Source organism: Crotalus tigris, unplaced genomic scaffold, assembly GCF_016545835.1.
Source record: "Crotalus tigris isolate CLP2741 ecotype Arizona unplaced genomic scaffold, ASM1654583v1 scf7180000017666.27876245, whole genome shotgun sequence".
Taxonomy (NCBI): domain Eukaryota; kingdom Metazoa; phylum Chordata; class Lepidosauria; order Squamata; family Viperidae; genus Crotalus; species Crotalus tigris.
Window position 1 is genome coordinate 5,582,048 of NW_024096551.1, and position 25,425 is coordinate 5,607,472.

Sequence of the window (25,425 nt, forward strand, 5' to 3'; positions counted from 1 at the left end):
GTTGAGTAGTCCTCAACTTACGATCGGTTGGGGGTCGCGGCATTAAAAAGGTTGAGAACCACTGCCCTATACCATTTCGTACAAATGGCTGTCCAGTCTCTTCTTAAAAACTTCCAGTGTTGGAGCATTCACTGCTTCTGGAGGCAGGTTGTTCCACTGGTTAATTGTTCTAACTGTCAGGAAGTTTCTCCTTAATTCTAGGTTGCTTCTCTCCTTGATTGGTTTCCATCCATTGCTTCTTGTCTTGCCTTCAGGCGCTTTGGAAAATAGTTTGACTCCCTCTTCTTTGTGGCAGCCCGAGATATTGGAACACTACTATCACGTCCCCCCTCGTCCTTCTCTTCATTAAACTAGACATACCCAATTCCAGCAACTGTTCCTAATACGTTTTAGCCTCCAGTCCCCTAATCATCTTTGTTGCTCTTCTCTATACACTTTCTAGAGTCTCAACATCTTTTTTACATCATGGTGACCAAAACTGGATGCAGTATTCTAAGTGTGGCCTTACCAAGGCGTTGTAAAGTGGTATTAATACTTCACATGATCTTGATTCTATCCCTGTTAATGCAGCCTAGCACTGTGTTGGCTTTTTTGGCAGCTGCAGCATATTGCTGGCTCATATTTAAGTGATTGTCCACTAGGACTCTGAGATCCCTCTCACAGTTACTACTATTGAGCAAGGTACCCTCTATACTATACCTGTACATTTGGTTTTTCTTACCTAAATGTAGAACCTTTTTTCACCATTGAATTTCATTTTGTTAGATAGCACCCAATGTTCAAGTCTGTCCAGATCCTCCTATATTTTAAGCCTGTCTTTTGGAGTGTTGGCTATTCCTGCCAGCTTGGTGTTATCTACAAATTTGATGATTCCCCATGTATCCCCTCGTCCAAATCGTTGATGAAGATGTGGAAGCACTGGGCCCAGATCAGAGCCTTGGGGCACCCCACTACACACTTCCCTCCATGTAGATGCGGTTCTATTGAGGACCACAGGCTGAGTAGGGCCGGTCAGCCAGCTACGGATTCATCTGATGGTGATGCTGTCTAACCCACCTTTTTCTATCTTATCAAGTAGTAGGTTGTAATCTACTTTATCAAATGCTTTACTGAAGTCCAAGTAAATTATATCCACAGCATTCCTCTGGTCCACTAATTTTGTCACTTGGTCAAAAAATGCAATAAGATTTGTCTGTATGATCTGTTTTTGACAAACCCACGTTGGCTTTTAGTAATGACTTTGTTCGCCTCTAGGTGTTCGCTGACTCGTTGTTTGAATATCTTTTCCAGAATCTTCCCAGGTATTGAGGTCAGGCTGATAGGTCTGTAATTTCCTGGATCCATTTTTTTCCTTTTTTGAAGATGAGAACTACATCAGCTCTTTTCCAGTCCTCTGGTAGTTCCCCAGTGTTCCAAGATCTTTGAAAAATGTAGTTCAATGGTTCTGAGATCACATCTGCCAGTTCCTTGAGAACCCTGGGGTGTAATCCATCTGGTCCTGGTGATTTGAACTCGTCTAGGTTGGACAGGTGCTCACTTACCGTTTTCTTGCTTATCTTAACTTGTGTTTCTATTCTGTTTTTTATGGCACTATTTTTGATAGGTTGGTCTGTTTTTTCCCTTTGTGTAAAGATAGAATGCAAAAAACGAGTTAAATAGTTCTGCTTTCTCCCTATTGCTTGAAGATCAAACATGAAGACTTAGGTCCAATGATGTTTTGGAATGACAGCTTTATTTTCTATTTTTCTGTTAATATAAGAAAAAGAATTCTAGGTCTATTGATCCCTCCGTCCTTCTGCTTTGTGCCATTAAAAAAAATTTCAGATCCGTAATTTCAGTGAGAGCACAGTGTAAAGCTGGTTCACTTCTTGAAAAACACAAATGGCCCTGAATTATGTGATACATGGATCATTGAAGACTTAATGGAGCATTTTCCCAGAAGAGTAAGAAATATTAGTTGGAATTATTTCTCTTTGAAGAATAGGAAAGTACAGGTTAGAAATATCTCCTTTTATTATAATCACCTGTAACTGAGACAGTTTTTTTTAAAAAGTAGCCATTTAAAAAAAAATTAAATTTTATGTATAGAATTTTTTCCCCCTTCGGTAAGCCTATGTGTTTATCAATTAGCAAAGTGGTATGCCATATGTTAAGATACACAAGATATTATTGTGAATTGTACTCTACCCCTGTTGATTACGTAGATATATCCATATGGAATTTTAGTGGCAGCAATGCATAATTAAATTACCCCAAGTTGTTCCAAGTAAAACTGCCTTTTGCAATTGTCCAATAGTGATTTTGCCAATACCAATAGTATTCAAGTAGTGCTCCAGTTCTTTCGGGATTGCACCCAAGGTGCCTATTTGCTTTCTTTTGCCACAGTCATTCTATTTCTATTTGCAGGTCTCTGTATTTTATTATCTTCTCTAGTTCTTTCTTTTGTCTTCTGCTGTTTCCAGATACTGTCATATTCACCGTTCAGACATTTTTATGTTACTTATTGACATTTGTTAAAGTCCTTTTGACAACATTTCAGGTGCAATAAGTGTGGAGAAAAACTATGTATGCTTATTTATCTGACTTGGTAAGACACGTAGATGTCCTTAGAGAAAGACAGTCCTGCAAATAATATGGCCTTGTGTCATACAGGGCTTTAAAAGGGATAATCAGCCTTGAAGTGTACATGGAACAAAACTGGAAGCCAGCACAATAGTGCAGAATTCTGTGGAAGTTTTATTTTATGCTTTATATATGCATATTTTCTTTTTTTTTAGAAAAAGAAAATATGCATATATAAAATGTGAAATGTGCTTTAAGATTTAGATACAGGGTGTACAAAAAATCTAAACAACTAAGAATGAATGCAGTTAACTTTTTCCTCTTGACTTTTCTCACTTATCTATAGTGAGAGAATAAAAGATAATTCGCATAGGATTTATTTAAATGTATGTCCTGTTAGTTACTATTAGATCAACAGCATATTTGATTGATTGATTGATTGATTGTAGGGAAGAATAGGTTCAACCATCAATACAAGACTTCCGATACATATTTGAATGGACTGTGTTAAAAAAAAGAAGTTGGAAACCAAGGATGAGAAGAGAAGTAGGGTTTATTCCATCTTTCCAAAAGCTATGGAAGTTGAATCCGAAGACACTAGGAATTACTGAGTCAGTGGGTATTGCTTTTAAGAAAACAGGTATCTTAAAGAATGTGTTAAAAAATAGCAGAAAAAAATTAGCATAAATTTATTTTGTATTTTTTTTGTGTATAAACCTAATATTTTATCCCAATTTTAACATTGTTTATAGAAGCTCTGTGAGGATGTGTTTTATGGCACTTGGAAACACTTTCTCTCTATATTAGGAAAAGATCAGCATCACCTTGAGAGGGGTAATACCATCATTGCTCATGATAGCAACAGTTGTGTAGTTGTATCTTCTTTGCCACTTCATGCTCCTGACTATGTTCCCGAGCTATATGCCAATATAGCTGTTTCCTGGCTATATTGCTAAAGAGCCAAATATTTTAAATTGGATGTTTTAATGTTTTCTACTGGTTTTATAGTTTTAAAACATTTTTTTTAATTGTAATATATGTTCTGAATTGTAAGCTGCCCAGGGTCATTTACAAAGATGGGCAGATATAGAAATTGAACAAATAAACAAACATTTTATTTGCAACTACTTAAAAATAAAACAGTTTTTACATGTTTTCTTTACTTTTTCTTTTTTTAAATGTTATTTGGAGAATCATCTTTATCCGAAAAGAGAAGGGGGAAGAAAGGGCAGATATTCCTTGCCATTTTCTGCTTCAGGGACAGATTCCTTTATTATTCCCTAGGAATAATAATAAAAAAACATTATTAAGTCTTTAGGGTATGTTTTGTAACTTATGCAAAAAATATGTGGCATATAAGGGCCTCCTTAGCAGAGGTAATGCTTGAAGGAAGTTTTCTCATGTGGATATAAAAATGTGTAAACCTATCCCCAGGCGAACACAGTTTTCTTCCCTATGTTGGGATATGGTGCTTTAGCCATTCTAACAGCATTTTCCTAGTTCAATTATTATTATTTTGGCTTAAACACAGACATATTTGTTGCTCATTAAACACCTTTTATAACTTGACGTTCTCCAGATATGCTAGATTTTAACTTTCATAATTCCTAACCAGCAAAGGATATTCAGAATGGGAATTTAGGGAGTGAAATCCAATACATCTGGATTGCCTCATTTGGGGAAAATGCACTGCATCACCCACAAAAAAATAATAGAGAATGCTCCCATCTTTTCTATCTTCATTTAACAAATTCTTGTATCACTGTTTTAATTAGCAACATAGGCAAAAATACAGTTATGTTCAGGAAACTCCACCCTAGAGAAGTATCTTGGTACATTGCATCATATGAATATGCTTGCCAATCATTGATTCCTAGTAGATTTTTGTTTAACTTGTCCTCACTGAACTTAAAGAATTACACTTAAAGAATATAAACATAGCATCTAAGAAATTTGAAACTGGTATTTATGTACTTTATTGCCGCATTCCACTTAGAGCTATTCTTTACTCATGTATTTTTATTCTTTCGTAAAAGACTTTTAACATTTGCATTAGTTTGTATTTTGGACAATTTCCAGAATCTGCATACTAGCAGTGCTCTTTAACAGGAGAATTTTTAAACATAAAAATGGGCCCAAAAGCTGAGTAATCTATTTAGCATGTTCCTTAATCACAAACTAGTGTACCTCCTTTTTGACAAATGAAGGGCAAGATCTGTGTTGTGCTACAACTTTGATTATTCCTGAGATTCTCTGCTGTAAGATTGGATCCATTAGATTGGACCCAAATAGGTTCCAGAAGGAACTGGGGATATCCTGATGGATTCAGCAGTCATGCTGAAGCTTTAATAATGGTTTGGAACCAAAAGGCCACTGAGGCTCTGGACAGGACTGCACCTAAGTGACCTCTCACAAACCTCTCATTCTCGTTGTTCTCTGTGGTTCATGGAGAAACTGAAATGGGTTAAGAATGCCTAAAGTATTGCTGGAGGAAAACTGAACATGTCTTAGAGCTTCTATTAAGGCCTATCTTGTGGTGATAAAAGTGGTGAAACATTATTTCTCTGCTCTTATTTCATTCACAGTGTGTCACTCTTCAATCCTGTTCCATATCACCCAATCCCACCTAGACTGGGGGATAAGGGGTGGGATGAATATCTTCAGGGCTGTGCAGAAGAATTTGTTACACACCGTCAGTTAAAAATTGCTTGGGTTTGTTCCCAGTTAGAACCCTTGTGATCAGATGCCTAGGGGAGATGTCCTGCCCAGTAATTTGGGAACAATCTTGACTCTCTTGGATTTAAGGAAGTGGACAGGATAGTCTATGCTGTCAATGCAATCACCTGTCAATTAGATCCTTGTCCTCCTGGCTGGTGAAGCCTCTAAGAAGGTGATCACAGGTGGGTTCATGTAGTGATAAATTCCTCACTGCAAGGGGGGGCATTATTAGGAGCTTTTAAGGAGGCCCTGGTTTGTCCTCCCTTTAAAAAACTATCACTCGACCCAACTTGCCTGGGTAACTTTTGTCCAGTCTCTTATCTTCCCTTTTTCGGGAAGGTAATGGCAGAATTCGTTGCTTGCAGGCTCCAGGAGGTCGTGGACGAAATGGATTTCCTGGAGCCTTTTCAGTCAGGATTCAGGCCCAGCTATGGGATAGAGACAGCTTTGGTCACACTCATGATCTCTGGCAAGAGCAAGATAGAGTAGTGCAACTCTTTGCTCTCCTTGACCTTAGTGGCCTTTTGATACCATGACTATGATATATCCTTTTGGGCTGGCTACACAAGTTGGGCTGGGTGATACAGTTTTGTTCCCACATTTTTCACTAACAGGTAAACAGTATTGTGTTTTCCACACCCATCTAGTTGCTTAATGAAGTAGAGATCTACTCTTGATAGAATTAAATAATATGGCTCTGAAGTACTTAATAGTCTTAATAACCTTATAGATTCAAGATTTTTCTGCTGCTTCTGAGGTTGTTACAGACAATGATATTACAATTTCATTTCCCACTAGTGGGAGAATACTTGGGAGGGGAAACAGTGTTATGGTGGGTTGTGTGATACAGATTAAGTAAGTGGCCAATAAGGTTTATCATCTCATTAATAAATACCTATCATGCTTCTTTCAGTCACTTTCTCAGCTTCCTTAATAGAGCTCCAAACTTTCCTCTCTCTTCTGCTAACAGAATGTTATATTTCCCCATTGATCCTCTTAGTACTGCTGGGAATTCAGCTTAGTTTACCAGTCTGATACATGCTGCTGAGTCAAATCTTATTTATAAATTATGTACAATTGGGACTTTATGACCCAATGCATGAATGAATGAATGGTTAATACATAATGCATTTGTCTTATATGTTTGGTTTTGAGAATAAGGATCAGTAAGGCTCCAAATGCCATGCTTTTGTATTTGCCAATTTCTGTGGCGTTGTATTTCATACAACAGCTTGTTCTGCTGCCTCTGTTGATTAAGCAACATAAAAGCATTAACAGCAAGCCACAACCTTGATATAACTGCATCCTGCTAGTAATGGATGGGTGGAGGTATGTTCCAACAGGGATCAAGAAAAATCCAATAATTGGAAGCAGCAAGCCTAATTATCCCAAAAGGACAAGTCAGTAGAGGTTTTCAAAAAAAAAAAAAAAAGCAGCTGGAAAAGTAAGTGGTTCTTTATAATCCATTTCTGAAAACTTCTGAGTAAGATAAGTTATGTATTTGTTCCACACAATTTACAGTAGACTATATCTTCTCTTGCACCTAACCCATAGCAAAAACATGCCCTTTTCTCCAGTATCCTTATCATATTACTTTCATCTTGTCTCTGACCATGAATAAGTCAGGCTTAAGTTGTCCTTAGCTTTAATAGATGCTGGAAATGAAGCCTAGTTACTAATAATCGCTAAGTAGCGGTTAAAGAAGCACTTACTGGCCATCCAGCACTTCTTCTTCAATCCTCTGCCAGCCTCACCTACAACTGCTTTGTTATCATTTCCTAAAGAGTTGGACAAGCACTGTTATGCTGTTTGTTTGTCAAACCTGTGCAGAAAACAAGACTAGTCAGGCATGATCCTAATTCAAGTCTATATAGCCCAACTAAGGAATGACTAAACTCCCCTCCCTAAAATTATCTCCAGGACAGACCACAGAAAAATCAGGAACTGGCCATCTGTTCTCTCTATATATACATAAAGAAAATGAAAGAAAATGCAATCCTAATTAAAATATTTTTTAAAAAATGTTCAGGTTTGGTTATGATAAAATGTGTTGTAAGAAAAAGGAGCCCATAAATCAGACATGTCAAAAGTGCGACGTCACGTGATGTCGTGCAACGTATTGGGGCTGTTTTGCCATTGCCGGAAATGGGGTGGGCATGGCTTCTTCGTGACACATCCAGCCTGCAGGCCGGCAGTTTGACACCCCTGCCATAGATGATCAATAACTTCTTGCAAGTCCATGCTTGTTGCAGCATCGTAATTGGTGGGCACTTTTCCCAGCTGCTGGTTATGTACAGAAGAAGTAGGAGAGCAAAGATGGAAAACATAACCAATCATTTTGCCCATCACAGACTGTGTATCCATAATCAAGACAATAACACTCAGCACTGAGCCAAAACAGAGGCAATCAAGACAGAATAGTGCCTGGCAATATAAGCAGCAATATATTTGCCAATCCAAGGATGGAAAGTACTTTCATTTAATAGCAGGAAAGAGGCTCTTTGCTACACAAACCAGAGGTTGCTGTATAGTTCTTTCCTAATCCCTTCCATCTCTCTGTCTCAAAAAAGATGTAGAGGAAATATTTCAAAAACTTATTGCAATAAAATCCTTGAAGAATTGCCTCTAAAACTTGGTAGTATTAATTGTATTCAAAAGATTCTACCATCCAAGTTTAATCTATTCTATTAAAAACTGAAACAATTTCAATCTGCACTGTATTAATATTCTTCCTTGACTGCCTGTAGACTTTTTTAAAAAATTGAATCTCAGATCAAATCAAATTGTCTTTAAATTGCGAACTGCTTTGAATTTCAGATCTTTGATCAAAATAAAATTAGGCTGATTTGCACGGGCCTACTAATAATCCTTATTTGATCTAATTGGCTCAAGCTTCTTCCACTCCTTCAATTAATATATTTATAAATTAATCCATTAAGTGCAATGCAGAATTAATAAAGCAGAAATACTAATGCTTTGAATCAACCTGCCAGCAAGATCATTACAGCAGTGCTTGTTCATATCCACCTATGCTAATATACAAGTATTTATTTTTTAACATTTGTTTAACATGTATATAAAGCTACTTTCTATTGCTATGTTACACAATACTTACAAAAAACAGTACAGAACAATAACAAAAATAAAAGAATTATGTTTGTTCAGAAGGAAAAAAAAGGATCCTAACCAACACATACAATCCTGTAAGAAGCTTGTCAAGGCCTGTAGTAAAACCATATTTTAAAATACCTTTTGAATGAAACCAGGAAAGGAGCCAAAGATCTCTGAGGCGATGCTGTTCCAGAGGAAAGCTGCTACAACACTTTCTAGGTCCCATCATATGATGTTGTTTAAGAGCATCCCAACTCTACCCAATTGCATGGAATGTGCAGACACTGATGGAGACAGACAATTCCTCAGGTAGCTAGAGCTATGTTATGAAGAGCTTTATAAACAGTAACAAGTACTTAAACACATCTGGCAATCAGTGGAGGTGATGAAGCAGTGATGTTGCATATGCATCCCATGCAGGCCCATTGCTGTCCATACTGCTATCTTATGAACTAGTCTTCAAGGGCAGTCCTATGTAAAGCAGGTTGCAACAGTCTATATGCAATATGACCAGGGCATGAGTTATTTTTTCAGGAACAGTAGCAATGGCATACAAGATGGACCTGATTTTACTAGCCACAGCTGCCCCTTGCTCTTCAAATAAGAGGTGCAAGTCTAGGGGAACAGTACAGTGGAGTGGTTGATCGAATAACAACAGATCCCACCTCTCTACCCTCCAGCCCCACCCTCCCCATGTGTCCTTGGGTTTTAATGTTTGATTTTAATTATGTTTTAATTTTATATGTAGAGACATATTTTTATGACTGTGAGCTGCCTGGATTTACGCAAAAATTTTATAAATAAATAAAACAAATTCACATCAATCTCAAATGGAGAAGTGCATCCAACCATAAAATTGAACATTTCTGGAATTAGGTGGGTCAAATACTGATAGCCAATCCATGTTACAAGAGTTGATCTGAATCTTTTTCTCCTTGTTCAGATCCTCACAATCTCTAGGCACTGGGACAAGATCTTGATAGCGTCAGCCCAGGTTCAAAATACACAGATGGGAATCATCAACATGCTTTAAATTGATGGATGACTTTACCCAGGAATAATGTCAAGCTTTGGAATACTTCATACATTAGGGGGGTTTAGGCTTGAACTTTCCTCTCCTGCCCACACTGATTGGAGCCACCCATATAGATAGAGGAACACTTAAAATAGAATCCCTTCTTAATCAAGATAGGGTAGTTGTAAAATGACACAGACAACCTATAAGACTAGTGTTGTGTTCCCTACATTTCAAGAAAGTTTTTTTTACCATACTAAAATGCTTAATAAATTTTATGACACTGACTTTTTAACTTCTAGTCAAACCTGTTCTGGACCACGTAGGTCTGTATGTTAGAATATCTGGCATTTATTGGGTTAACTGCTGTCTCCTTAAGAGATGGCTTATGGGTAATGTAGTTTTAGTTCAGTGGTTCTCAATTTTGTGTGACGGCGACCCCCGTCACACAAACGTTCTGCGCATGTGCAGCGTGGCGCGCATGCGCGGCGGCGCCCCCTGAGGGGAGAAAATGGCGGATCGCCTTCTTTGGCGACCCCCGAAAAATGGTCGATCGACCCCAAATGGGGTCGCGACCCATAGGTTGAGAACCGCTGTTTTAGCTAGTCAGCTATATCATGTTAGTAGGTCAGTGGGTAAACCTATACTATATAGTAATATACTGTATGTTTATTGCTACATGTAATATATATCTAAATCTCAAAAAGTCCTATATATGTTTATTTTCTTCTTACACATGCAGGTATGCTTATTTGAGCCGTAACTGTTTAGCTACCATTGGAGCTAATTGGCTTGTTGGTGGCTTGTTTTCTGGTTCATCAGCTTCAGCACTATTGGCTGTCATTCTGAACTGCTTCTGAAGCACTGATTTTGTAAAAATGTTTAGACTGTATTTGGAAGACAGAGACAGGAGAAGGCGAGCTGCTGACAAACCCTAGGCTATTAGTGTCTTCTGCTGGAATAGAGTGGCTTCCAGGCTGCACTTCCCCTTTCAGCTCATCTGTTGTTTGTTTGCTAAAATCTGTGACTGTGCCTTCTTTGCTTTCAGTTGCTTGCTGTATTGCATTTTATCCTGATATCTATTCTACATTATCCTCTGCAATTTCCTCTCTTCTTCTACACAACAAATATTTTTTTTCAACACACCCAACAAAACTCAGGTGCTAACAGTGTCTTTCTTCTGCAATTAGAGCCCTAGATTTAATCCTTTACCCATTTTGCTCTCTTAGTCTCAAGAGACAAAACAACACAGGGAAAGAATGGTTTGTGGTGACCTTTGAAGGTTCCCCTTGCATAGTGGTTCAGAGAAATACTATGACTGATAGTACTAAAAGCTACTAAGAGATCAAGGAGAGCCTGGAGGCTTGCACTACCAATGCTAGCTCACTAGAAATCATCAGTAAGCATCATCAGTGTTATCAATGCATTCTTCTCCTAGAAATCTAACAGAAAGTCTTTTTCCTCCAAATCTTCCTGACCGCCCTTTCAACAACTTTTCCCTCAAAAAGTTGGAGACTGGCTTAAAGTTGTGTTGGACTAGTGGCTTCAATGATGACTTGAAGAGAAGCAACCATTCCCCCCCTTAGGAAAGCTGATACTATTGCATAGATCCCACCAAATGTCATTTCCTATCTGGCCTTCATGGGCCAAAAGGAAAAGGATCTAATAGATCCATGGTAGTGAATTTATGGCACGCGTGCCACAGATGGCACGCAGAGCCCTCTCTGTGGGCACGTGTGCCCTCGCCCCAGTTCTAGGGCTTCAGCTGGGTTTTATAAAACCTTTTCGCTTTAGGCCTCTGCTGCCATGTGCAAAAAAAAAAAGGTTTAATCAATCAATTTCAATTTCTCACGGAAAAAAAGATCTCGTGAATTGATTGATTAAACATTTTAGTCCCACCCAGTCTGCCATTACCACTGCAGCCACGCCCACCCAATTGGCCATGCCCACCCAATTGGCCACACTCACCCAATGGGCCACGCCCACTCGGCACCCGACGATACATAAATGGGTTTTGGGTTGCAGTTTGGGCACTCAGTCTCTAAAAGATTCACCATCACTGTAATAGATGATTGGATTCAGAATTTTGAGGATATTGTCAACTGTCTTAGAAGTGATAGATTCAAATCTATTCCACTGAACTATGCAAGGAGTTTCACAGTTGGAGTTTAACTTCAAGCAAATTCAAGTAATTTTGTCAGATAACTAGATAAGAATGGCTCATTAGATGATCCTGTGAGTTATCCCTCTCCAAACTGAAATGGAAAAAAAACCAAGTCTTTTAAACAAGACTGTTGGATGTCTATTTTTCTGTGAGAAGAGTGTAAAAAATATGTTTTGCTGCTTTTATCCCACATTTCTATCCCAAGGTGCTCTTATTTATGATTAGAGAGCTCACTTTAATAGTTCACTAATGGCATTCTGCTTACTTGGTGCTTCACCTTTTGGAATCCTTCAGAGAACCAGGGTTGTCACAAAGTGAAAGCCATACAGAAACAATCCAATCTAAGACCCTCTTTATATGCCCATTCCAGGTCACAACTAATGCCTTGGTTCAATTGCCCACTAAATCAGGCATGTCAAACTCGTGACGTCACATGACATATCGCGACTTTTCCCCCATTGTCAGCAATGGGGTGGGCACGGTTTCAGTATGATGCATCTGGCCTGCAGTTTGACATGCCTGCACTAGATCCTTAGAGAAATTTCAAGTTATCTCAGTAGCCTAAGAGTCCTAGCTCCTTGCAGAGTGAGGCAGCTTCACTAAGCACAAAAGTGATCAAAGAGTGATTACACCATAGCAAGAACTGGTGATAATACCTTCCACTACCAGATCATGCTACAATTGCCCTGAAACAAAACCAGATCTAGTGTGCAATCCCTGGTATGTGTCAGGCACATACCTGGCTTCTTGGGGGGGGGCATGAATGATGTGGATCAGGCATCTGACTACCAGGGGGCCATGAACTAATGAGCTGCTCCAAGTTTCTGTCCTACCTAGGTACAATGTAAAGATTCCCAAGAAATATCAGCTTGGAGACTCAATTGCTAACCTAATGATGAAGTACAGCAGCACAAAACTTACTTGCTCCCTAAAGCCCGCTATCAGGATCTTATATCCATATCTCTGAATCCACTCAGGTCTTGGTCATACATGCTAAAATGGCTACCTCATTCATAATCATGTCATGGGTAGGGACAATTTCACTAAATACCTCCCAGGGCCACCAAGGAACCAACCACATTTCCTCCCCACACCCCACCTCGAGATTCCAACAACCTCTCAACTGTTCCTGCTCCTGCCCCTAAATGCTCAGCAACCTAGGGGTTGTTTCACTGCTATTGGTAACTTCATTTTCTAGTGTCACTGATCAATAAATACATGCAAAACAAGTATCTGATATAACAAGCAAGCCAGCAACTTCAGTCTGCGCATGAGGGACAGTATGGCAAGATAATTTTAGTAAATATGTTCCTAGGCTAGAGCTTAGAGGGCAAAATGACCAGAAAGCTCTTCTTCCTAGCTCCACTTCTACCACTGTAGAAATGCTGTATGTGATTTGGCCGTGTTTTAAACAGTTAAACAGTTTTAAACATGATTTACTGTGTCATTCAGGTTAACTGTGTTTTATTGTCATGAAAGCTGGAATTTTCTCTTTTATGGCTTTTAGATTAATAGCATTTAGGTTGGAAATACAGGTAAGTTTCCTCTGTAACAGTAGCTTACTTAGACTGATGTATCTTCCTTTGGGTTCCAGATTGGCCATTAGAACATTTGCTTCTGAGGATTCTAAGCAATTTTAAATATATTAGCTTTGTTCTCCATTCTTTTCTCTATTGTTGTTTTGGGATATTTCAGAATTTTAAAGTTGTTGTAAATTAATAGTAATTTTGAAAAGGTCCTTTACTGGAGTATAGGGCAAGGCTTTTCAACCAGTGGTACGGGTACAACCTGTGGTACATTGGCATCTGGCAGGTGGTACGCGGCCATTCTAGAAAAGTGGTAGTGGGGGAGGGGAATGAGCTGAACCAGTGGCAGCACCATACAAGCCTGAATGAGAGATGGCTGGAGCTGCAAGGCTGTCAGGGCTCAGTGGAAGCACCAGGATCAGCGCTTTTTCGGGACTGTCAGGGCTCAGTGGAAGCATCAGGAGCAGCGCCAGGCTCCAGCTGGAGCTGGGCGCCGATCCTGGCACTTCTGCTGAGCCCAGAAGACGCGCCGATCAGCTGGAATGTTGCAGCATCTCCAGGGTCTTATGATTTACATTCAGATGCTTGGCAACTGATTCATATTTATGATGGTCACAGTGTCCGAGGGTCATGTGAAGTAACCAAAACATGCTGCAACCACCCAGCAGATGGGGGGGAATAAAAACCAAACACCCCCACCCCACCCCCGCTGCCAAACCTCAACAGAAATGCTCACAACGATGAAAATCTTGGACAGGAGGAAGAGTGCTGCCGGGTGGGCAGGCAGGTGTCTTGCTCGACTGCGGCTAGGGGGGCACTTTTTTCAGTGCCATTGTAACTTCGAACAGTCACTAAGCGAACTGTTGTAAGTCGAGGACTACCTTCGTCAGTTTTTTTCTTTTTTGGTCATCAAGTTTTTGACACTGCTAGGTGACTGGTGGTACTCAGATACTGCTATATCCTAAAAGTGGTACAATGGATGAAAAGGTTGAAAAGCCCTGGTATAGGGCATTACTTTATACTGTGTTCCAAATTATTTTGATAAGGGAAGCCTATCTAAATTACTCTAATAACTTGACTTTTTTACACCCAAAAATAATTCCAAATCAGTCAAAATCTTCAAATAATTTAACATAATTTGACCCATGGGTTTACTTAGGGTTAAACCTGTCATGAAAAGTACATAAATCAATTTATATAAAAATAGGAATGGATTCCCCCTATTTACATTTGTACTTATAAGGCTTGGAAAGAAAAATTCACCTCCAACATTGTCTCAGTTCTGTTTATTTTGCCCCAGAAGGCCATTTCAGTATTGATGCTCCTATGAGCAGGGAATGCATAAATACATCAGGGAAAGGAAAGTTTTACATCTGTTTCCTGTGTAGCTAATTTAATTATCAAAGTATTTTGAACCAAACAGATGTCTGATATAATCCTGAGTTGGTAGGCAGATAGCAGCTGTGGTATAAAAGCATCAAATGTGAAACTAAGGTCTTGGGTATTGCACTGTCTACAATGTTCCCCAATATTAGCCATATTGTTGGCTGTATTCATACAACAAGCTTGATTATTTTTAAACTTTAATTTTTTTGGATAGAACAGTGTTTTTAGAAGCCTAACTCAGTTTAGTGTTCAGTTTATGGTATAGTGTTTTATGTGAACTTAGAAAATTAGTTTCACTAAAATTCAGAAATTATAAAAATTCAGATATGGAAAGACTTTGTTTAAAAATTTTAAGGGGAAAATTAGCATTTAATACACACATGTTCCTATCCAAATCTTCTTTGTAGTGGACTTTTTACTTTTTAAAAATCAAGCTTGGATTAAAATTTTAGCCTGAAATGCAACAATCTATTATTTCACTCCCATAAGGTCTCACAAAGTTTATCATTTCAAGCAGCAAACCACGATGCAGTTTATAAATCAGAAGTTCAGAAAGACCCAGATTGGAAAAGCCTGCTCTACTGAATAAGTAGAACAGCTTTTCTTAGGATTTAATCTTGAGAAGTTATGAATTGTATCAGGTGGCATAAATAATCAAAAAGTTAGTTCCTATTCCGTTTGCCAAGGCGTATGCTTTAAAAAGTACAGTATTTGTTCTAAATCTGCATATACAAATTTTATATGCTACCATATAAACCCACGATCAGGCAGAAGGTGGGACAAGGGCTCTGCCCGGGCCTCTTCTGCCAAATGCCATTCAAGGGCAGTCTGATTAGTACTGAGCGGAGTTGCCTATTCGGCATGGCTTGTTGTCTTCGGTTTAAGCCAAATTATAAAACCAACCAGCCTGATCTTCACCGAGGTTGCTGCTCCACACGCCTTCAACTCCGGAACCCTGACGCAAAAGTTATTCCGGCTGAACTCTCCTTGGACGAGTCTTCTAAAAAGCGTATGCGCTGGAGCAGAGGCAGCCGGCGCTGGCAGTAGGAGTGAGGCGCGAATATATCTTACCTCCTCCCAAATTTCGTAGCATTGTGAGAGTCGCTCGCGGTCGGCCTTCTTCGCGGGCCTCAGAGATTCATAACTAGGGCTGGAGCAAGAGGGCGGCCTCAAGGGAGAATCGCGGGCGGGGCGGATCTCTCCACGCCACTGGACACAAAGCGCCGGCGCCGCCTCCTCTTTGTGGGCGCAAAAAGCCCTTGAGAAGGAGGTTCCCGCAAAGATCGCCCAGTCCTTCCTCTCCCCTTTTCTTAGCGAATGACTCGGATATTTCCCTACCTGCCGGCAGCAGCTACAATCTGCAGCAAGGGCTGGGGCTGCCTCAGAGCCTCCCTGCAAACTCTATGGAGAAGGCAGCTACAGCGGTGCAAAGCGCCGGAGACAACGTGTCAGCGGCCGCGGCTACAGCTAGCAGCAGCGGTGGAGGCAGTAACAGTAGCAGCCGGAGTAGTAGTCGCCCCACGTCAGCGGGCTCCTCGCCTTCCTCTTCTACCAGTCGGGGTCTCTCGGGCCGGCAAGGAGGAGCGGCGGCTGCAGCAGTGGCCGCGAGGCCGGATGGAGGAAGCAGCAGCAGCCCCAGTTCAACTGCGGCCAGTCCAGGAGGGGGCTGTGGCGACGGTGCTCCCGGGGGACTGGCAGCTGGCAGGAGAACGGAGGCAGTTTTGGAGGGGACTTTGAGCAAATACACCAACCTCATCCAAGGTTGGCAAAGCAGGTACTAAGGGGAGAGGGTTGTTTGCACGGTGGTGAAAAGAACCCCATGGTTTTCACTGTTAAGGGAAAGAATACAGACTAACTCTCACTCCTTGCCTTGCCCCCGCTTTTTCGAACCCCGCGGACTTGCTAAGGTGTGGCGCCGACGATCATTTATTTATCTTTCCTTCCACTCTTACAAATATTTTTTCTTTAGATTGATGCTCATCCTAAAGGTTATGGGACCCAGCATATAATCTCTCTCACTTTTCTTTTTCTGCTTCCCATTCGTCTTCATAAGATCTTTTTTCTCTCAAATGGGCTGATGCTGTAGAAATTCTCCGCACGCAGGACAGTCAGATTTATGATTGCTTTTAAGGGGTCAAAATTGCTACTTCCAAAACAAGTTTCACTAAAAACTGTCACTGCATCACGGTGTATTTCTGGACCTGCGTTTGATGTCTTCTGGTTGTTAAGCTGGCTGTGTCCATCTAACTTTACTTTGTTGGAGACCTGCTTTCTGACATTGCCTAGTGCAAGCATAACTTTAATTTTTAATGTGGTATTAAGGCTTTTGAAAATGCAAAAAGCTAGTGACTGCCATTTGTAAATTTTCCTGCAATGGACACAATATGCCAGAAATGAGTAAATTGGTCAGGTAATTATTATGACTATACTGAAGGTAAAGGCTACAGTATAGAGTTTCCTATTGGCTTTTTAAAAAATTAGAAAAAAAATGAAAGAATCTTCAGTTGGACAATAGCATCATAAAGATAAATCAAAATAGTGAAATACTGCACTAATGTGTTTGGAAGCAAAGTTAAAGAACTTTGAAACACCAGCCATTATCACTTAAAATGATTATTCAGTCACTGAATAACGATTCAATCATCACTTTTGGTGCTTTGTGGTATTTTGGTTAGTTAAAAATTGCTCATCTGTGGGGAGATACATCTATATCTACATAGTTTGCTCAATCATTTACTAAGAGAGAAGATAATACTGGATATTCTACTTGGCTAATACAAATTAGGCAAAGTGAATTCTGACTTTTTAAAAAAATGATCCTGGAATATAAAACTGACAAGTTGGCATCCCCTTACAAAAATGTGAGAGTGCTCCTATAATTACTGGCAGAAAATACTCTTTCATTCCCATTTTACCCTTATTTGCTTGAATAATACATTGAGAGAAAACATATTCTAATGCTTTTAATAAATATTATTTCACCTAGAATTTAAATCAGTATTGAATAATCACAGAAGTATTAACCGTTGACTGTTTTAATTTAATTTTCTATACTTTATAATTCTTTAATATTAATAATTGCTTTAAAATGATGAAATATTGCCATTTTGGCAGATCATAAGAGTTGGAAGACTTGGTGGCTTGAAATTATTATGCATATTTTTCTCTGCAAATAATGCCTTTATAATTGTTGATGTTATAAACTCCATCAAGGGGACATATATTTCTTGGAAGGTGAAGTAGAAGGAACTGTAGTAAAAAATCCTATGATTTATGTATTGAAAAACAAAAGTTAAGTGGTATCCATATCTTGCCCTTTTTACAATATTTACTAAGTAAAGTAAAATAAAAAAGTGTTCCCTTATTTGTATAAATATGGAGTTGAATGGTGCCAATTTTTTCAAGTGGAATAGCTTCTGGCAGTAGTATTAGCATTGGCAAAATCATTCTGATTGTGCATGAATTATGCCTGAGTGCAACAATTGTCTATTACATCTTCATATTACAAATAGCAGATGGATGATTTTTTAAAATTATTATAGCGGAAGTTCTATTTTTCTGATAATAAACTAGAAAAAAGATGCATGTTTTATTAACTGATCAAATAGTAAATTGACAGAGACACATAGTACATCAGTATAACCTTTAAGGAACTTGTTCCATAAATAAACTGGATGGAGATAAATTTTAGGAAAAGGACCAAGACCAGTCTTCCTGGCCTAATAATATTTGTTATCAGTTCTGTTGTATGATGTTACAGCTAGTGGGGGATCAGGCCCCCTTTTTGATAAAACCTAGTTAGGTAAAGGAATAGTCAGATACTCTTCTTTATCTTACACCACCGGTGTTGTTTTCTTAGTAAGGAACTTGAGATTTTTTAATTGGTATCATCTTAATGCTGTCAAACAAAAGTGTTTCACAGAATGTGCACTCTGATTTTAAATGGATTTGCCCTAAAGTATCTAGAAATAATGATTTCAAAGCAGATACTATGTTTTCCATTTTCCTGCTTCCTAATTGTTCTGCAGGAAGGAAATAAAGGATTCCTTTTCTGTAGCAGACTGTTTACTAAGCAATCTTGCAAACACTGTTAAAAGTTCAGGAAACTCTCAGACACAGAATGAAGAGTCACATTATTCCTTCTGTAAAGATCTGTAGTGATATGTATATCTAAATAGTGGATTATTTTTCTTTGTTTTTACAAACAAAATATTATACATGCCTATTAGAGAGCAGCACATAGGAAGAAAACCAGCAGATTTTAAAAAAAATTCTTTTAAATAGGAAGAAAGGAACTACAGATAGTCGTTGACTTACAACAGTTTGTTTACTGACTGTTTGAAGTTATAACGGCACTGAAAAAAGTGACTGATGACCATTTTTCATACTACAGCATCCCCATGGTCATGAGATCAGAATTCACACACTTGGCAACAACTCATGACAGTTGCAGTGACCCAGTTGCAATGACAGTTGCATATAATCACCTTCTGTGACCTTCTGACAAACAGAGTTAATGGGGAAGCAACAACCGTGTTATTAACTGAACTACTGTGGTTACAAGAAAAGTTGTATAATAGGGTGAAACTCACTTAACAAATGTTTCAATTAGCAAGGGAATTTGGGGTTCAATTGTAGTTGTAAGTCAAGGACTATCTGTATAGGGCAGGGGTAGGCAACCTCGGCTCTTTTATGATTCATGGACTTCAACTCCCAGCTATGCTGACTCAGGAATTCTGGGAGTTGAAGCCCATGAGTCATAAAAGAGCCGAGGTTGCCTACCCCAGATATAGGGAATCCTCGACTTAAAAGAAAATTGGAACCAGAATTTTCATTGTTAAATAAAGCAGTTAAGTGAGTCATGGTTGATTTTATGACCCTTTTTTTTGCCAAGGTTGTTAAGTAAATCGCTGCTGTTATTAAGTAAATCATGCAGTAGTTAAGTGAATCCAGCTTCTCCTATTGACTGTACTTGTCAGAAGCTAGCTGGGAAAGTCACCAATGGTGATCAGAAGACCCCCATGCTAGTTGCTCAAGTGCCTAAATTTTAATGTGACCATAGGTATGTTGCAACAGTCTAAGGCCAAGAATCATTTGTAGGTCACTTTTTTCAATGCTGATGTAACTTTGAGCAGTTGCTAAATGAAAGATTGTAAGTTGAGGACTATCTATAGAGCAGTGTGGGGAAGAGAGACTTAGTCCCCAGCCTTCTCATTCTATTCTGATAGCGCTACTGTATTCCTTAACTTTAAATAAGCTAGTTTTTTCAACTTGGAAAGTGTATTCTAATGTAATTTTAAAGTACTTGTTAAGTGTTTTTTGTTCTGTGGCATTATCTCTGTTTCTGATTCTTAAGGTCAACAAAGATATTTGAGGCAGCTTTACCAGTCCTGACTATTGAATGGCTGTCTCACTATTTACTGTTAATTCCAAAGGAATTCAGCTCTAGTATGTTAAATATAAACATTCATCTCAGGGCACATGGTATATATGGTAATTCATGGAAGTTTATGCTGTAACTTGATGTTTTTTTTAAAGTTTTTTATTTATAATACAGTTAAAAACAAGGATGGACATAACTAAGGTGACCAACTTTTTTACAATGAAAAGGAGGACACAAATAAATTGAAGAAAAAAATATCGTAAAAGCTGGCCCGGCCCATGGAAGGTCAACTGCCTGCCACGCCCCCTCCCATAGCTGCCCCACCAGCACTGCTTTCCTGCCGTGTAGAGCGGGCCCCACGGCTCCCAAAGCACCAGCCGCGCCGGCTTCGGGGGGCAGCCTGCTGTCGACATACCCTGCCTGCAGCCGCCCCACCAGTACCACCACCCACTCTGCACAGCCCCGTGTAGAGAGGGCCCTGCGGCTCTCACAGCACGGGGGGCAGCCGGCCGCTGCCGCCCCTCACACCTCCGCCCACAGCACCCCGCCACCCCTGCCTCTTGTGCCCGCAGCCATTATTGCCCTAGCAGAGCCGAAGATCAAGAGAAACTTACCGCTCCAGTCTCCTCCAGGTATCTTCGGAACTAACCAGGAAATGGTGTAGTTGGGTAGCAGGGAGGGGTGCGAGGTTCCTGCCAATTCACCTTCGCTGCAGACAACTTGCATGTGCAAAGTTTGTTGGCTGGGTGTTTTGGCGCACTCAGCAGCAATTCCTATTGGCTTTTGAAAGCCAATAGGGGGAGTAGCACAGCTCATGCAAAAGTTGGAAAAAAATCTATAAAAAAAAGGTGCCGGAACGCCGTTCTGAGTGTTTTCTATGAGAAAAAAAAAGCCCTGCAGATTAGTCTTCAAATATTAAAAAGGAGGATATGTAGCAGGACACTTTTCAAGGGAGGACAGAACTTACAAAAGGAGGACTGTCCTCCCTAAAGGAGGACAGTTGGTCACCTTAACATAACGTGACGTTCCAAAATAAATATTCCTAACAGTTTGTTCCTCTTAATACATATAATTAATATATAATTCTTAATCTCTATATAAACATATTCTTCTATACAATACAGTTATATATACAGTTATATATAATTCTATCTTCACGCTAATTTAAAACCCGAGCAGTTCTTGATTCACACCAGTGATAAAATTTGTCCCAGATCTCGAAATAGTCTGATTCTGTCTTATCCTTCATTTCCATTGTGAGCCTATCCATTTCAGCACACAATAAAATTTTATATATAATCTCACAGCCGTGAGAATGTGTAACAACCTTGATGTTGTTTAAGATGTCACAGGATCCCTTCTTCTTTATGCTGCACTTGCTGCCTCTCTGGAAGTTGTCTTAAATAAGGACATTTTTAGGAAAAAATATTCATTTGTAACTTTTGTTAATTTGTTAAAACTCTCATTTGAGTAATTGTTTCTTCTTTTAAACAGTAAATGATTTGAGTTTTTTAAAATCTGTTTTATATGGAACCATTTCAGAAGCTTTGTGCAGATCAAATACAGGTAGTAACTGACTTACAACCACTTGTTCAGTAGTTGCATTGAATGAAGGGGATTTGCAATTAGTCTGCATAATAGCAGTGTTACAGTGCTTTGAGGCCATCTGATTATGATGCTCGTCCTTGGGTACCCAGCTTGAGATTGTAGTGTCACAGCAAGCTATGTCAACAGGATCATCGTAACCTCTGCCTGCTTCCCACAAGGAAGGTCAATACGGAAGCCAGCAGGGAAGCTTGCCAGTCATTTCCATAAATCATTCCAACCCCTGTTTCTCCTGAAAAACCCTATTACAAAATATGAGATCCAAGGGATCTCATATTTTGTAGCACTCTTCTGCCACCTATATTTCCCAGCACCCATCCACTGCCTTTACTAGCTCACCTGCCTTTTCTAGGGCCTGCCAGTGACAACTCCCCCATCCCACTATCCTCTTTATATGGGATTCCTATTTAATTATCCACATAATCCTGAAGTTATGACAGCAACAGGGTTTTTTTTAGCACTGTCCTGGTAACTACCTAATTGATGCCCAATTGCTATCCTATATGCCATGTTCTCTAAATTTCTCTTCGTAGGGTGCTTGAAGTACATTAATAGATGAGATTAGGCATCCTCATTAAAGTGGCATACTGAGTTCTAGATAAACGTCCTATATTCAAATATAGGGTGGCACAGTGACTCAGTGGTTAAGATGCTGGAAAGCTGGAAAGTCAGCAGCCCAGGTTTGAGACCCGAGTGCCACATGATGATGTGAGCTCCTATCCTTGCCCCAGCTCCTGCCAACCTAGCAAGCAAATGTGAGTAAATAAAAATAGGCACCACTTCAATGGGAAGGTAACAGTGCTCCATGACATCATGCTGGCCATATGACTTTGAAAATGTCTTCAGACAGCATTGACTCAGTGGCTTTGAAATGGAGATGAACACTGTCCCCTTTAGTCGGCAAGGACTAGGGACTCGTTTTTTATGTTCAAATATCTATATATTTTAACTGTTAGTTTAATTATTTATCTAATAAAAATTACACATTTGTGCTTTCTTTGTATTACAAGTAATCCTTGACTTACAACAGTTCACTTAGTGACTGTTCAGAGTTACAGCAACATTGAAAAAAGTGACTTATTGCCATTTTTCATTTTTATGACCATTGTAACATCTCCATGATTATGTGATTTACATTCTGATGCTTGACAGTGTCCTGGGGTCATGTGATCACCTTTTATAACTTTCTGACAAGCAAAGTCAATGGGGAAACCAGATCACTTAACAACCATATTACTAATTTAACAGCTACAGTGATTCACTTAACAAATGAGGCAAGACAAGTAGTAAATTGGGGGAAAAATCACTTAACAAATTTTTCACTTAACAACATAAATTTTGGGCTTAATTGTGGTTATAAACTGAGGAATATAAAAGTATGATTCTACTACTAAGTTAAAGAGTTGGTTTTGGGGGAAAGCTAGGCAGAAATGTTATACACCTGCTGACTGTGTAGGCCAGGGGTCTTCAAACTTGGCCCTTTTATGACTTGTGGACTTCAACTCCCAGAATTCCTCAGCCAGCCTGCCTGGCTGAGGAATTCTGAGAGTTGAAGTCCACAAGTCATAAAAGGGCCAAGTTTGAAGACCCCTGGTATAGGCTTTTTGCAAGAACTGTTGGCCACTCTAGCAATAGAATGTAGAAGTACTTTTCATCTACGGTATCAGGAGGACCGTTCTGTATTTATACCATTCTGTTTCTCCTGAATGTTCTTCTTCTTCTGATATTTATAAGGAGATAAGAATAGTCCTGCTGGGTCAGGACCAACCCTTCCATTAGTCTAACTTTTTTTGTTTTAAGTAAATTTAAAGTGGCTCACTGCTCATGTGCCTCAATAACTCTTGCATACTTAGCTTAAATTACAGTGTATTTTACATTTAGTTAATCAACTTGAAGACATCTAGCCTTTTATACAGGAACTCAAAATGATGTACAAAGTGCTTCTTCCTTCTATTTTTTAAAATTTGTTATTTATTTGTACTGGATACCCACAATAACCTTACCTTGTCAGGTAAGAGAAAGAGTGACTGCCACAAAGTCACCTTGCAAGCTTCCACTGCTGAGGGAGGGTTTTTTTTTTTTTTTTGCACCTAGTCCAATCTCTATAGTAATTATTCCTGTTCCTCTTAAGTAACTAGTTATTTTTCTTACTGTTTCTACTAATGTTTCTAGAAGAAATGTTAAGCTGATGAACCTTCAGTTTTAAAATTTCTTTAAGTTTCCTTTGAAAAATTGATCCTCATTGGCTACTTCCAGCCCTCTAGATCTGAGTCTGATTTGAGATGAGTGAGCTAAAATAGAAAATGACTTAGAAAATTCTGTAGATGCTAATGTGGTTTATTGATTTGGGTTGTTTTGGTTCACTTCTGGATAGAATATACATAATAGAGTCCAAAGATATCTGTGAAGTTTTGCAAAAAAAGTCTTAACATTTTAGCTTTAAGGAGATGAGATAATTCTGGATACATATTGTAAAATTTATACTGAGAGAAAAAAACAGTCTCTCATTTTTAATCTTACTACTTTGAACAAGTCACTGATTTCAATGAGTTACTCAGTTGTCAATAGTTTCTTTCAATAGTTTCTGCTTTCTTAACTAGGAAAACAAAACTAAAATTCTTATATAACTCCCATTTATTTTGTACTAAGTTAATTTCTACAGCACAGCCTTCCGCATGTTTAGTAAAAATACTATTCACTTCATTAATTGTTGAATATAGCTTGTGTAATAAAAGGAAAGGATGTTTTCTAGTGGTGGCTGACCAGATTCTCCTGGGATACTTGCAGAGAGGGAGGGAGGGAGGGAGGGAGGGAGAGAGAGAGAGAGAGAGAGAGAGAGAGAGAGAAAGAACAAGAGAGAGAAATTGTTTATTTATTTGCATATTTATATATTTACAACTGCATGATTTGTATAAAAATAATAAAACATTTTAATTTATTATTTATGAGATGATTTATATGTAGAGAACAATATAAAATAAATACAGGCAATAGTATCTGCAACTCTGGATACAGAACCCACATGCCTGAATGGTTAACTAAAAGAACATATCTCATAAAAAACTGCAGCATGTAACAATCTCAGACGACAAAATCAAAAAATCTTAGCTGGTTTGAAAGGTGATAGAAGTGATTTGTCTCCTAGGTTCTTGGCTTCATTTAATAACAATTCAAAGTTATGACAGTACTGGAAAAGTTCCTATGAAATATCCTCAAAGTTACAACTGTCACCCCTTCCCCACAATCACATGATCACAATTTTATGGGGGGGTTGTGCATTTTAAAGTTACAACTGGAGCATATTCCTTCATTAGGCATTTTTAGATTGTATTGATTTTAGAAGAATGGATTTATGCATATATCTGTTTGCTGGAGCTGTTGACCTATTTGCCCTTGCTCTATTCAATATTTTCATTTTTCTACAGCAGGTGGCTTTCAGCCCTCTCAGGTAAACTAGATAGGAGACAACACTAAATGAACTATCTGCCCAGAGTCACTTGTTAAGATGGGGGGAGGAGGGCTATATAAATTGAATAAATGAATAAGTAACTAGTAAGTAAATAAATAAATACTAATTTTACTTTATTGAAAGATTACATTAAAATACAGTGGGGCAAAACAGTATTTAGTCAGCCACCAATTGTGCAAGTTCTCCCACTTAAAAAGATGAGAGAGGCCTGTAATTGTCATCATAGTTAGATCTCAACTATGAGAGACAAAATGAGAAAACAAATCCAGACAATCACATTGTCTGATTTGGAAAAAATTTATTTGCAAATTATGGTGGAAAATAAGTATGTGGTCACCTACAAACAAGCAAGATTTGCTACTTAGATGGGCAACCATGGGGGAATTTCAAGGCTGTAGACTGGATTGGAAAGTAAAAAAAAAATCTGCAAGATGACAGTGGCAAACCACTTCCATACTGCTACTAAGTAAACCAAATTAATGAACC

At 38.9% G+C, this 25,425-nt stretch overlaps 1 protein-coding gene and 1 long non-coding RNA gene across 5 annotated transcripts in view; one reads left to right on the forward strand and one right to left on the reverse strand.

The window, feature by feature from the left end:
- Positions 1–3,097: 3,097 nt before the first annotated feature.
- LOC120305024 lies at positions 3,098–15,684 on the reverse strand. 2 transcript variants are annotated; one of them, XR_005555898.1, is made up of 4 exons: positions 15,554–15,684; positions 8,530–8,675; positions 6,993–7,102; positions 3,098–3,842 (listed from the first exon to the last, which is right to left on the reverse strand). It is a non-coding gene; the product is annotated as an uncharacterized LOC120305024 (long non-coding RNA). The 2 variants fall into 2 exon arrangements; XR_005555899.1 differs by lacking the exon at positions 3,098–3,842 and adding an exon at positions 5,577–5,708.
- A 52-nt stretch (positions 15,685–15,736) lies between these two features.
- Positions 15,737–25,425, forward strand: part of OSBPL10 (oxysterol binding protein like 10) — an 87,120-nt gene continuing 77,431 nt past the window's right edge. For all 3 annotated transcript variants that reach the window (XM_039336325.1, XM_039336326.1, XM_039336327.1), the window contains exon 1: positions 15,737–16,256. In XM_039336325.1, the coding sequence (XP_039192259.1) occupies positions 15,886–16,256 (371 nt within the window). In that variant the 5' untranslated portion in view covers positions 15,737–15,885. The remainder of the gene's footprint in view (positions 16,257–25,425) is intronic.